Source organism: Aythya marila (assembly GCF_965140915.1).
Source record: "Aythya marila genome assembly, chromosome: 6".
NCBI classification, from domain to species: domain Eukaryota; kingdom Metazoa; phylum Chordata; class Aves; order Anseriformes; family Anatidae; genus Aythya; species Aythya marila.
The window spans coordinates 149,148-161,897 of record NC_139047.1 but is presented as its reverse complement, the minus strand read 5'-3'; the positions used below and the strand labels follow the sequence as shown (position 1 = coordinate 161,897).

The 12,750-nt window shown below is 38.4% G+C and overlaps 2 protein-coding genes across 6 annotated transcripts in view; both read left to right on the top strand.

Annotated features, from left to right (window-relative positions):
* LOC309879691 (caspase-10-like) overlaps window positions 1-550 on the top strand; it is a gene marked incomplete at its 3' end in the record, with an annotated part of 17,214 nt that extends 16,664 nt beyond the window's left edge. For all 3 annotated transcript variants that reach the window (XM_082763714.1, XM_082763712.1, XM_082763713.1), the window contains exon 11: window positions 388-550. In XM_082763714.1, coding sequence (XP_082619840.1) covers window positions 388-550 — 163 coding nt within the window. The remainder of the gene's footprint in view (window positions 1-387) is intronic.
* On the top strand, window positions 518-12,750 carry LOC309879695 (caspase-8-like). Of its 3 annotated transcripts, none has more exons than XM_082763728.1 (8): window positions 518-657; window positions 5,671-6,000; window positions 6,240-6,345; window positions 7,348-7,486; window positions 8,923-9,011; window positions 9,681-9,792; window positions 10,950-11,439; window positions 12,019-12,750. In XM_082763728.1, the coding sequence occupies exons 2-8, from the start codon at window positions 5,690-5,692 to the stop codon at window positions 12,167-12,169; spliced, it is 1,398 nt and encodes a 465-aa protein (XP_082619854.1). In that variant the 5' UTR covers window positions 518-657; window positions 5,671-5,689; the 3' UTR covers window positions 12,170-12,750. The 3 variants fall into 3 exon arrangements, with proteins under 3 accessions (XP_082619854.1, XP_082619853.1, XP_082619855.1); XM_082763727.1 differs by lacking the exon at window positions 518-657 and adding an exon at window positions 3,142-3,819; XM_082763729.1 differs by lacking the exon at window positions 518-657 and adding an exon at window positions 3,911-4,710.

The following is a 12,750-nucleotide window of genomic DNA, read 5'->3' as shown; positions in this document are numbered from 1 at the left end:
AAATTTACATTAACACCTCTGGTACCCTAGAGACTATTGGGATGACGTGGAGCTTACTGCAAAAAATAAAAATAAAAATGAAAAAAAAATCCACCTCTGAATCTCCAATCTATATTCTGTTAGCCATCTGTTTCTTGAGTGGATTTAGATAAAAATATCATTACATCCTTTACATTACTAGTTGAATCAAGCAAGGCTTGCACTCAAATGAGATCAAAAGAAGAGAAATTTGTAGAAAAGGATGTTTTTTATTATAAAAGAAAAATTATTATAAAAGTTTGTACTATAGCTTCTAGATGATCAGTGAGGTGTTACATGGAGAAACAATACCATCTGCTTATAATTAAATCTTTTTCTTATTATTTTTTGCTTTCATTTTGGCTGCAGGGGTGAAGATATTTTATCCATTCTTACAGAAGTTAATGAAGATGTGAGCAGGCGTGTTGACCGCTGGGGGACAAAGAAGCAGATGCCTCAGCCAGCTTATACCTTAAGAAGAAAATTTATATTCCCTATACCTAGAGACCCTCCTCCTTCACAGCAATATTGAGGCTTTTTAAATACATACTTTTGTCATCACATCTCATTTAAATGCAATTCACTGCACTGCCTGTATAAGGCAGTTACTCAGACTCCTCAGGAGCTGTTAGTGTCAAGGCAAGGCTTCCTTTTTTTTTTCCCCCCCCAAAGAAACTGTGAGGATACACAGTTAATACAATCCATATGCCAAGTATTTAAATAATATATATATACACAGAGTTTTCAAGGTTGGGACAAGCATATTTCTATCATGTTAAACATTTTTGTGCCTGCAGACACAAAAGCGTACGTCCGTCTCCGTAAGGGTTACATGTAGCTTTCTATATATTCTTTATATATATCTAAACCAGGATGTTAGGTTTAGGCTCATCATGTTTTATTTTGCATGCTAACAATTTTTAAACCTATCTCTAAAACTACTAGTTTTGTTCACAGAGAAAGACAAAGGTGGGAGTAAGAGGAGAAAGCTTAAGTAGTAGACAGAGAAGGATTTTTTCATCTCTAATTTAAATTGCTTTTAACATTATGGAGAAGCAGGTAACTCTTGAAATAAGCAACTTGTTCAGCAGTGCTCACTGATGCCATGTAATAGCTAACATGAACCTCACGTACAATGTTATGTTTCCAAAACTGAGTATAGCCAAAATGCTATAGAACTCCCTCTGTGAAAACTTGTGACCTGTCATTTCCCCATCACTTCTTGGAATAAAAGTTAGGGTAGACCAGTTAAGCACTGTGAAATAATGTCACTCAGCTGTATATCTGCATATGTTTATCAGATTGATTAACTTAAAGCATTACATTTTCTGATTTCTCATTTTAATGTCTAAAATGAAGCTGTATAAGGACACAAGCCTTCTTCTTGATTAACCTTCTAACTGCATGTTTTAGCATTAACTGAAATAATATAATGTTATTTTGTTATGATATTTTGTGTATCTGTGTCCTCCTTTTTGTTACTGAATTAAATCTATATATTTTTTAAGAGCTTGTGTAGACAAAACATTTGCTAATGCTTATCCTTGTTTCTGCCTGCCTGCTGCACTTCAGAATACAATAGAATAGAATAGTTTGGTTGGAAGAGACCTTCAAATAACATCTTGTTTACCTGCCTGACCACTTTGGGACTAAGCAAAAGTTAAAGCTGTATAGCTGAGGGCATTGTCCAAATGTCTGTTGAACACTGACAGGCATGGGGCATCATCTGCCTGTCTAGGAAGTCTGTTCTAGTGTTTGACCATGATAAAGAATTTTTTTCTAATACCTAGTCTGAGCCTTCCTGGCGCAGCTTTGTTCCATTCCCTTGTGTTCTAACTTTGTTGGACTGCATGAATGAATGGGATTTTAACTGCTTCAGGGTTTAAGCTGAAGTGAACCTTTGTTTCAGCAAAACACTGATTTTTTTTTTCTATATTTACTAGCCATAAAATAGCTTGAAACTTAGGGTTAAAATTTGAGATAGCACTGTTGAGTGCTATTGGAAACAATTTTTAAAACAGGTGTGTGACCCATAGCATCCTATATGTTCTGAATTATTATGGCTGCTAAATTTGAAGTGACACTTGTGCCACAGATAGAAAATGTTTTTTCTGTTAGTAGAACGTATAATAAACTTAACAGATTGAAGTGTCTGGCTCAAAATTGCTATTCAGACTCAGTGCACTCTTCTTTTGTATGTTTAGGTAACAATTGAATTTTATCAATACAGAGTAAACAGAACAATCTTGACCTTGTTTGGGGGGATCTTGGTTTCCTTCTTAAGTTTGCTAGACAGAGAACATCATCATGTTCTCTTGCTCTCTCTGTAGGAACCTCCGCATGAATAGTCTCCAGTTAAACTGTAGGTGGATAAACACAGCCAAGAAAAGTTTAAGCTGACTTTTGCCATGAGTTCCCTCGGAAGAGGGATCCACACTGTGAAGTATGAAAGACTGGTGAAGTTTCCCTTGTAATAAGGCTTGTTCACACACAGGTTACGGTGTTATGATTTATAGTATCCAGTGTGAAAATTGTGCTTGTTTGTGTTTATATTGCTGCACACTGTAATACTTGGGTGCACACAGTGGCACTTTGTCAGGACAAGCCTGCAGGCAGGAAAGGCTTAGGACTGTAACCACAGCTGCCATTCAGCAAGGTTTTTAAAGTTTTCATGTGATCTGTTGTGGTGTGTTGTAAGACGGCAGTCTGAAAGTCTTGGGTAAAAAACACCCTCTCTTCCTGCAGCTTAGATGTTAATCACTGCTTGCTGTCCATGTTGTACTCTTTCAGTGTCCCTAGGAATATAGAGTTTGTGCTAGAAAGAAATCAGCCTAATCCAACAAAAAGTGTTTTGTTTCTTTAAGGACTTGATGATGCATACAGAAGCATATGTACATGTATGTATGCATGCTTGTCACCTACAGAATTAAAGAAGGGTTGTCACTTGCGCAATTCTTGTTTAGACATATTGAAGTGGAAATAGTGTAAAATGAGTCTTCCTGTGGGGAAGATATGTCTTTGGAAAGTCATGATCTTAAAGTAGAATTTGTAACATTCACCAAGTCCTATCCATACTGATTCTCTCTCTCTCTCTTTTTTTTTTTTTTTTTTTTTTTTTTTTTTTTTTTTTTGTGTAAGAGCTGTTTATCCTGGCTTTTGCCAGTAGCAGCCAGTCACTACAGTTGCTGAGTAGTCAGTAGCCTCAGCATTTTTGCTTCCTCAAGGCAACCTTTCTAGGGGAGCTGGATTTTTGTTAGGCTGCTGTACAAAGAATTGGCTGAGTCATTGAGACAGTTCTGTGGGAAACCAGAGGAATAAAATGGGGGCAGGGGAGCTGTGGGAAGTTGAAGGGACTAAAGACTAACAAAGGAACAGGAATAGTTCGGGGGAGGACAATAGAGTAAGAAATAGGAAGTGAAATATTAAACAGGAAGAAGAATGCCAGGAGGGCTGGTCCCTGAAACAGCTGCATGACAGGAGAAGTCTCTGTCTGGAAAGAGCTATCTCAGGCCTGGTCTTGCCTGCAGATCTTTTTCACACAGTGATCACAGCATGTTTCCTCTTTAAACCTGCAACTGCAGTCAGTTAAGACACAGAAAAACTAGTAAAGGAAGAGAGTGAGGCATGGGATGACTTGGAGACAGAACCATTCGCGACCTGAAGATCAGATAGCACTTGTGATGCTGTTCCCAACCTTTGGATAAAAGGAAGACTCATGCCAGTGAATCTCAGACACGTTTTCTGAACTGTTACTAGCATGTGCCTTTTGGAAGGAGTTTGAATACCTCATTCCATTGAAGGGTATGTTCTGATTTTGAGTTTATAAACGTAGATAGGTTGAAATCGATGAAGGTAGTTTTAATTGCAAAATTTGAACATATTTCTGCTGTCCTAACTCTCTCTCTTCATAATGCTTGAGTTTGGTCTTCAGATGTGAACAGAGAGGTCTGGTAGCTGACTATTCATATGTTTGCTGCTGCAAGGAAAATACTGGTGGCCAGCAAATCATACTGTGAACTTTACCATTGAAGGCAGAGTTCTATGCATAAAGAGAGTGAAAATGCCAAAAGTTAAATATTACTTAAATTATTTTGTGAACAGGAAAGTATGTTTCAAAGAGGTGTTTATCCTTTCGGTTTTCTTTATTTGTCAGTACTGCTACTGAATTTGGTACTGATATTTGACTAGTTAAAAGTAGGCTGGCTGAGTTGGAGCTGTACTTTGAAGAATGGAGCTAGGATGTGGAAGATCTAGTGACACAGCAGGATAGTGGGACTGAGATGTTTTTAAATGGGAATATGTAATTGATTCATGCCTCCCCATCATCTTTTAATTGGGATTTATAAGTAATCATAATGTACTGAGCTGTGCCATATACCAGGAGTTCCTGGCTGTGCTGCTTAGTGTCCCCTTAAAACAAAAGCAAATCTGGTTGTTTCTGTGGTTTACGTTTTTTTCCTACAACCACTGTAATAATTTCCTGAAACCGGAACAGTGGCAAGTGGAGAAAGAAACTGCTGCATAATGATCACAGCTTATTGCTTTGATATAACTGACTTACTGTAAGTCATGTGACTTACAGGCCATACAGGCCATAGTACAAAAGCAAGTACTTTTCCTGGAACTTCAGAGACTATGGTTGTCTTTCACTTTTTTCAGTTGTTTCAGCAGTCCTCCAGCCTGTCCTCCAATGTAAGTGTAGTAAAATTATTATTACTTATGGTGTAAAAGAAACTGTTTGCTTGTTTTATCAGTTGTGTCTTTATTTTAGTGAAATGGAAGAAGACACCACAGCTAAACATTGTTTTAGTGTACTCCTGTATTTACAGACAGGCTTAAACACTGTGTAGATGGCACATCTATACTAATTGCAAAAATTTTGCGGGTGTGAAACTTACTTTTTGATTTTCTATTGTGCTCAAAAGTTGGATACATAAGCCAAGTTTAATATTTTTAAAGCTGATAGAGTGGTGAGTGGTGGAGAAGGAGGATGATATTTGGTGTTCAGTAAAACAGAACTGCTGATGAGAATTCTAGTCTTTTTGAAAACGTTGATGTGATCTGTATTTGATTTGAACATTACCAATTGAGATTAGATTTTACTTCATGAAGATAAACAAAAGCAGGGAGAGGTGCTTTGGTTTCATTGACCAAAGTCAGAAGCAGTATATAAGAAAAGTAGAAGGCAGCTATCTTAGAGAAGTTTTGCTCATGTGGCCTGTAAAACCTTTATATATGTTATGGTGCAAAACCTCGCAGCCTTATTTACTGCATAGTCTATATTTCAGACTGTAAGTGGCTGTTGCTTCCAAATGGAGTCAAACCTCCAAAAGAAATGGCAGCAGCCTGCCAGGATTGTTTATCTGATACATCAGTATATCCAGGTGTGGAGATGCACCATAGGAAGCAAGAAGGATCTGTGACTTTCTCTGTCAATTTCACTTATGCACAGTTTTCAATGCTCTCCATTTAGTCCAGAGAATCACGAGAAAAAAATGTCAAAGTTATGGTGGCAGGACAGCATCTGTCTACTGAAGTATTTTTGATTACATATATTTGTTTTGGACTATTCTACATGACATGGCACCTTTTATATTCGTGGTGTTGCACTACTGTTACCGACAAACCAAATTAAATTTTCTTTGTGTTTAGATCCAAATCCTGACGTGAAATGAGTACAGTCTTCCACAAACTTCTTTTTGATATTTCTGAGGCTTTGGCCACAGATGAACTGGCAGCTCTGAAGTTTCTCAGCTTGGAGCATGTCCCTGTGAGGAAACAAGAAGCTATTGAGGAGCCCAAGGCTTTCTTTGAAGTGCTTAAGGAGAAAGACATGATCAAAGTGGGGGATGTGTCCTTCTTGAAGGAGTTGCTCTACCGGATCAATCGGATAGACCTCCTGGCTGGCCAGCTGGGCTCCAGCCGAGAGGAGATGGAGAGGGAGCTTCAGATCCCAGGCAGGGCAAAGGTGTCAACGTACAGGTAAACACAGTATTAGTAAACCTTGGCATGCAAAACGTACGACAGTTCTGTTGTGTACTGTCTTGTTCTCTGTAGTGTTACCTTACAAATATCCCAGAATAATTGAATTTATTACAGCATGACTTCCTGCCCTCGTGAGTTTTGAGACCACATTTCACATTTCTCAGTTCAAATGTGTAGTTGTCATGTTTATTTCTCCTATCTTTCTTAGTCAGTCTTTTTCTATCCTTTATTGCCAGACAGCTGCTATATGGAATTGCAGAGGACTTGACTCCAGAAGATGTCAAGAGTGTGAAATTCCTGCTGCAAGAACAGATACCGAAGAACAAGCTCCAGGATAACGCTGTAGGCAAAGTAACCTTGATAAGTTTCTTGCAAGGCTAGCTCAGAGTCTGCCACTTGTAAGACGGGAGCAAGGAGAGACCAGTGTGCTGTCACTAAAATTCTGTTTTTTATAGATTTGTGATGTTAGCTGACAGGTGCTCTGTGACAGAAAGGACCCTTTTTTCTCAGTTTATGTTTTCGCTGACCTTTTTGCTCTCCTTTTCTCATTTTGCCTCCACCACCTGTCTCCCTATCTTTTCTTCTTGCAAAATCCATCATGCTCTTACTTTCTTCTTTGCTTGGCATTTATAAGACATTTGTGCACATGCTGTATCTAATAAAAGTGATGTTTGCGGGAAGAAAAACAATGTTTTGGAGATCGAAAATTGAGTTCTAACATGAGTTCCAGCACTAATTTTTGTGTGTCAATAGGTACATTTTTTTCTACATTGTAATTTGATGTAATAGTATTTTGTTAACTTCCCCACAGAAAGATTAAGAGGGTTGGTGAGCTAGTTTAATATCTGTTTTGTAAACAACAAACAGTGCTATGAAGGTGCTTGGTATTACTAAGAGGCTTCCTTAAAATTCTATTTGTATTGTGGCACCTACTGCAAAAGTAGCAGATTTACCTGCAACTTGGTGAACTAAACAGCTTTAAAAAACAAAGTCATCCTTGAAGACATTTCCTGCATTAGAACATGGAGAGTGGTGCAGTTAAGTGGCTTACAGCAATTCACCTGAATATAGAGGCAAAACAGGATGTCGTGTTATTAACTGCATAAGTGCTTCGCACTTTGAAACATAGCAGAATAACTTAGCCATGGGCAATTTCTACCAATCCAGTCTTTACTCTAGTGATGTGTTTCTTCAGTTAATGAAGTTTGGAGCAAAAATAAATTGGTCTTTACTTTAGGTCTCTGGGAATGAAGATGTTGTCTTCTGTTCTTTCGAGAAGTGCCAGATATTGTGGTTATTGAAGGTCACTGTATGAGTTTGGATTCTGTGTTTGTGTTTTACCAGTCAATGTTGAAGGTCTTAATGGAAATGGAAAGAAATGGAATAATTAAAGAAGATGACCTGAGAATTCTGAAGGATATATTAAAGGAATTTAGAGCTGACTTAAAGAAAAGAATCGATATCTATGAAGAAAAAACAAAAGGTAAACTATTTAATCGGCTGTTTAAGAGTAGAACTGTTTTGTGATTTTTTTTTTTTTTGTGGCTCGATCCTTGGGATCTTAGGAGTTTAGAGATAAGAGACATCTTACATTATCTTGGGATAGGCAGAACAGATCTTGGTACCTGTGGTTTCCAATGTTCTCTGCTACTTCACTATCACATCATGTCTTCTTGTACCTCTCTGCGAAATACATCCTGCCCTTTGTAAGTGGTCTGCCTCTCCTTTATCTTTGCTTTAAGTGCAAAGGAAGCAGTGCAGTGCTGGTTTTGGACTATAGCTTTTCAGCTGCTGAAAAAAAAAGACAGTTGGCTTGAGGAAACTTGTTTTGGTTCTGAGCATAGTTTTCTATTAGCAGGCTTTTTTTCTCTTATTTGAAGGACAAGTCACTGGAGACCAGGTGCGTGGCTAAAATTGGACTATTAGCATTCTATATCAGATGTTGAAATGTCAAGAACTTTCGTGTCTGGGCTGTTGCAGCTGAGGTGGTGGCTTGTGACACTATATACAGGCCTTACTCTTTGGGAAACAGGGTGTGTCAACGATCAAAATGAGAGTCTACTAAATGTTTCTACTAAATGTTTCTACTAAGTCTACTAAATGTTGTGTTGCTACAAAAGCAGAAGAAAATTGTCAAGAAAGGCTAGCATAAACAAGCCCTGTGTCAGGGGAGTGGCTTTTTAGTAGTATTGATGTGTTTTGTCTCCCTTGATAAGTGGAAAAAGAGCACATCTATGTAACTTGTAAAAGGGGTATTGTGCAGACCCATGTGTTTGATGATTTCTTCTCTTATTTCTGGCACTTGTATTCAAAGCAGTGTTTTAGTGTTTTGAGGAGATCTTCATTATGCTGGTGTTCTGTCTCCTTGGTGTGTCCACCAAAACAAAGTCATCTGGAGAAGGGGCCTCAGAAGTAAATGAGCTGGCTGTACTACAAAAATGGGTCTCCTCTTTGACTTGCATATCCCATAGTAGAGATGCTAAGGGATGACTTGCTTGGGGTGATCATCACATTCAGACTTCTGTTATGTGGCTCTTGCTACCAGTAAAAGAACAGACAAGAAATGGAACAAGGTACAGCCACTGCAAGAATGCAGCATATGCCATCTCCAGGCTCAAGCTTCAGTGTGCGCTCAGGCCCAGAGGTCCACTTTTACGTAATAACTCTAATTTTGGGAATGTCTGGTTAGGGCTGCACAGTCTTAACACAAATGTATCATTTGTTCCAAGGGACACTCTTCACAGCTTCACTGATGGGCAGTTTGCAATACTGGAACCCATTCATGGCCCAGCCTCGCCAGTGATAGTGAAAACAACCCTCCACCTCACTCCTTGAGCTTTTCTGGTTTTGGTGTTGAAATATGCAAAGTGGAAGATTTATCCTTTTACTCCTAAAATGTTCTTTTTATTTCCCTCTTAGAAAATAATTCTAAGGAAACACTCAGCAATCTAATCTGTGTGTCTCGGCATCCAGCAGGACAAGGAGCAGAGGGTGGGACACCACACCTGGTGAGGAATACTTCAAGATTGCCTTTAAAGTATTTGTCCAACAAGTGGGAGCAGGGAGCATAATTTTTTAAGACTAAGCAGGTGAAAGAGCTAAAAGGGAGGGGTTCTGGCTTTAGAGGTTGGCCTTGAAAGAATTCCTGTTTTCAAAACAGGATCAAGCCTTGTCCTTTGGTGAGGACATGGCTGTCAGCAACCTTTTAGACAAGAAAGGAAAGAGTAGCTGTCATGGGAAGAAAAACAGTTTTAATTTTTTTTAAAAAAACAGGACAGTCTAGTAGTATCCTGGATAGATGGGATCTGCTACCCATAGATAGATAGATAGATCTGCTACTCATAGATAGATAGCATCTGCTACCTCACTAGAAAGTCAGGATTCTGAGTGAATGATATGGTTCAGGAACTTATCCTCCACGTGTGCAAATTTGTGTTTCTGGACACTCACTTTCTCCCATTCTAAAATCATAACCTAACCACAAAGAGAGAGGAGGGTTTCAGGAAGAGCCAGCAACTTCCTTCCCCTTGGGCTGACTTATACTTTTGAGCTTTTTTATTTTCTTGTATCTTTGCCCTCATGATTTAGGGTGTTTGGCACTGTTTTTTTTTTTTTTTTTTTTTTTTTTTTTTTTTTTTTTTTTTTTTTTTTTAATTCTAGTTTCTTTGTTTCTACAGCTTGTGGAATCATATAAGATGGAAAATAACCCCCATGGCTACTGTGTGATTCTTAATAACCACAATTTTAAAAATCCATGTGAAAACAGAGAAGGAACAATAGAAGATGGAAGTAAGTATTTTTTTAAATCCAATTCCTAGTTTGTTCTTTTTTATTAACTTCTGAAGGAATTATCTAATCTTTCCCATAGAATGATCACTTTCACTTTCCTTTGCTTCCAGAGTAACTGGAGTGACAACTAATGTAGAACTGTAGAAATTCAAAATAAACCACTTCCAACAATTTAGCTGATGGCTTTAAGAAGGAAGATCTTACTGTTGTAGGTGAAAAAGCATCATCTTAATTGGTCAGATGTACTGAAAAGCGAAGGAGGGATTGATGATGCACTTTTTCACTTCTTGATTGTTTTTAATTTTTACCTATCACAGAGTAGCGCTTTTAAGTCCTTAAATTCTTTCAATGTTTTGCTTGCATAACTTACTGATTGGAGGGTATAGCTTGGACATGCTATACCCTCCAGTTATAAGCATTCCAGTTTAGTCAGTATGGGCAGTTGTTTGCAACAATGCTCAAATAAATGCAGTTATTTTACTGCTTTATAAATTTCCTTCAAGCCTGTCTTCCTGCAAGTGTCACTTGTTTATCTTAATAAACTAAAAATCTGCTTCATGAAAGCACACATCACTGTTTTTAACTCTATCCAGCCTGTCTACATGTTTCTTGCTTTCCAGATACTTTCCACCTACATAACACTTACATCAATATTTGCTGGGAAGTCTGTGTAGCACTGTGTCCTTGCTAGCATGTTAGCAGGTTATCCAGCCTTCATTCTTGCTGCGTCAATCAGTCTCACAGAGTGAGGGATTTACTTCATTTAAGAATGGCAGAAATTGTCATTCTAAAGAGTTACATCTTCCTAACTTTCTAAGGTTTGTTCTTTTCCATCTGAGATTTCTATGCAATGTTCAGTTAAAACCTACTTAAAAAAAGTAAGCTTCACTAAACTGTACTGATTAATTGGATAATCTGAAACCTGCATTTGTTTTTACATAGTGTGTTGTTGAACCCAGTTGTATTTAAAAGATAAATAAGTTAGGCGTTTGTGATTTTCTAATTAAACTTGACAGGCTAAGAGGCAGTCAAGTGAATTTATTGGTGGGATCTGAACACTTCTGGTGATACCTGTTCTACCACACAGAGCCCAATGTTTCAGCATCTTCCTTGTCACTGTTTATGGTCACCAAGTGCCTTCTGACTTTCTTTCCCAGAGGCTCTGAAGAGGGTCTTCGAGTGGCTTCAGTTTGAGACAGTTGAGCACATGGATCTAGAAGCAAAAAAAATATATGAGACAGTTAAAGAATACAGTAAAAAAAACCATAGCAACATGGACTGTTTTGTTTGCTTCATTCTTTCACATGGTGAAAAAGACAAAATAAAAGGCACTGATCATGAGTTTGTAAATATTAAAGATTTACTCACCTGCTTCAGTGGATCTAATTGTCCTTCACTTGCTGGCAAACCCAAGCTGTTTTTCATCCAGGCTTGCCAAGGCTCTGTAGGTCATCCAGCTGTCACAGTAAAAGAAGACTGTTCTGGCCATCTCGAGACGGATGCTATCCCTCTGCCTTCCATTCCTGACCAGGCTGATGTTCTGGTTGGCATGGCTACTGTGGAAGACTTTGAGTGCTACCGCTGTATAAAGACTGGCAGCGTTTACATTCAATGCCTCTGTGACAAGATGAAGTTACTTTGCCCACTGTAAGTACTATTCTTAATCCAGGTGTAGATTCAGGGTTGTGATGCTGGAACATTACAAATAAACAAATGTGTTCATGTATGCGCATGTTTTTTAACTTTTTTTTGAGTAATAAGGTATTTTTCTTCTAGTGACACCTGATAAGAGGCCAGTTTGTGGGTTGAATACACAGGCAGAACATCAGTATTCTTTAGTCATAATTTTAATTGTTGCCTCTCTCATAAAGTTAATTTAGAAGATAGAATTTTTCTCCAGATATCACTTTCTCAAGATGTTCAAAGGGCTTGGTGAATGCATAAATTTGGTTCTGTTTCATTTTAGTGTGCTATTCTGATTGCAGCCAAAGTAGAGGATTGTGTGTGTTTGTATAGTGATCCTATGTGGAGGTTGCTTTTATTCTCCCAGATGTACTGAATTCTGTGGTTTCACAGTGGCATATGCAATTTCAGTGACAGGCAGCTGAAGGGAAGATACTAGTCTTCCCTGAGATCTCACTTTACTGAAGCAAACATAGATCAACTTCTTGGCCTAGCAGCAAGTACTGTGTATTTTAGTGTAACTTTTATTTGTTTTTGTTCAAGCCGCAAGGATATTGTAACCATCCTGACAGAAGTGAACAAGGAAGTGGGAAGAAAAGTATTAAATGGATGGAAGCAGATGCCAAAGATAACATCAACCCTGCGGAAGCAGTTTATCTTCCAGATTCCACAATGCCAGTCAACAATAAAATAAGAACACACTTGATTAGGAATAACTTCTGGAACGGGCTTCCACAGGGAATTCAAGAGAAGTTGCAACAGAAATTGTCTAGATCTGTGTAGTTACTCCCAGTCCTGCAAGGGGCTGTGTGACCCAAATTTTTCAAATCCCATGTTTAGTGAATCTTCTGCAACTTAGATCACTAGCAGTCTGCTCAGGCAGTGGAGTTTGGATCTCTTCAGCCCTGCTTTCAAGTAAGAAAGCATTTCCAAGTAGTATGATTTTTAAGTGTTATGAGAATTGCCAATAGAACTATCATAGAATAATAGGTTCAGAGAATCATTAAGGTTGGAAAAGACCTTCAAGATCATCTGGTCCAACCATCACCCTGCTACCAATGTCACCCATTAAAGCATGTCCCTAAGCACCAGGTCCAACCCTTTCCTTGAACACCCCCAGGGACGGTGGTACCACCACTTCATGGGGCAACCTGTTCCAATGCCTACCCTTTCTCCCTTTCTGAGAAGAAATGTCTCCTAATTTCTAACCTAAAATTCTAACCTATTGTTTCTGTCTCTGCTGCTAAAAGAGAATAAGACCTTGAAATCCAGATA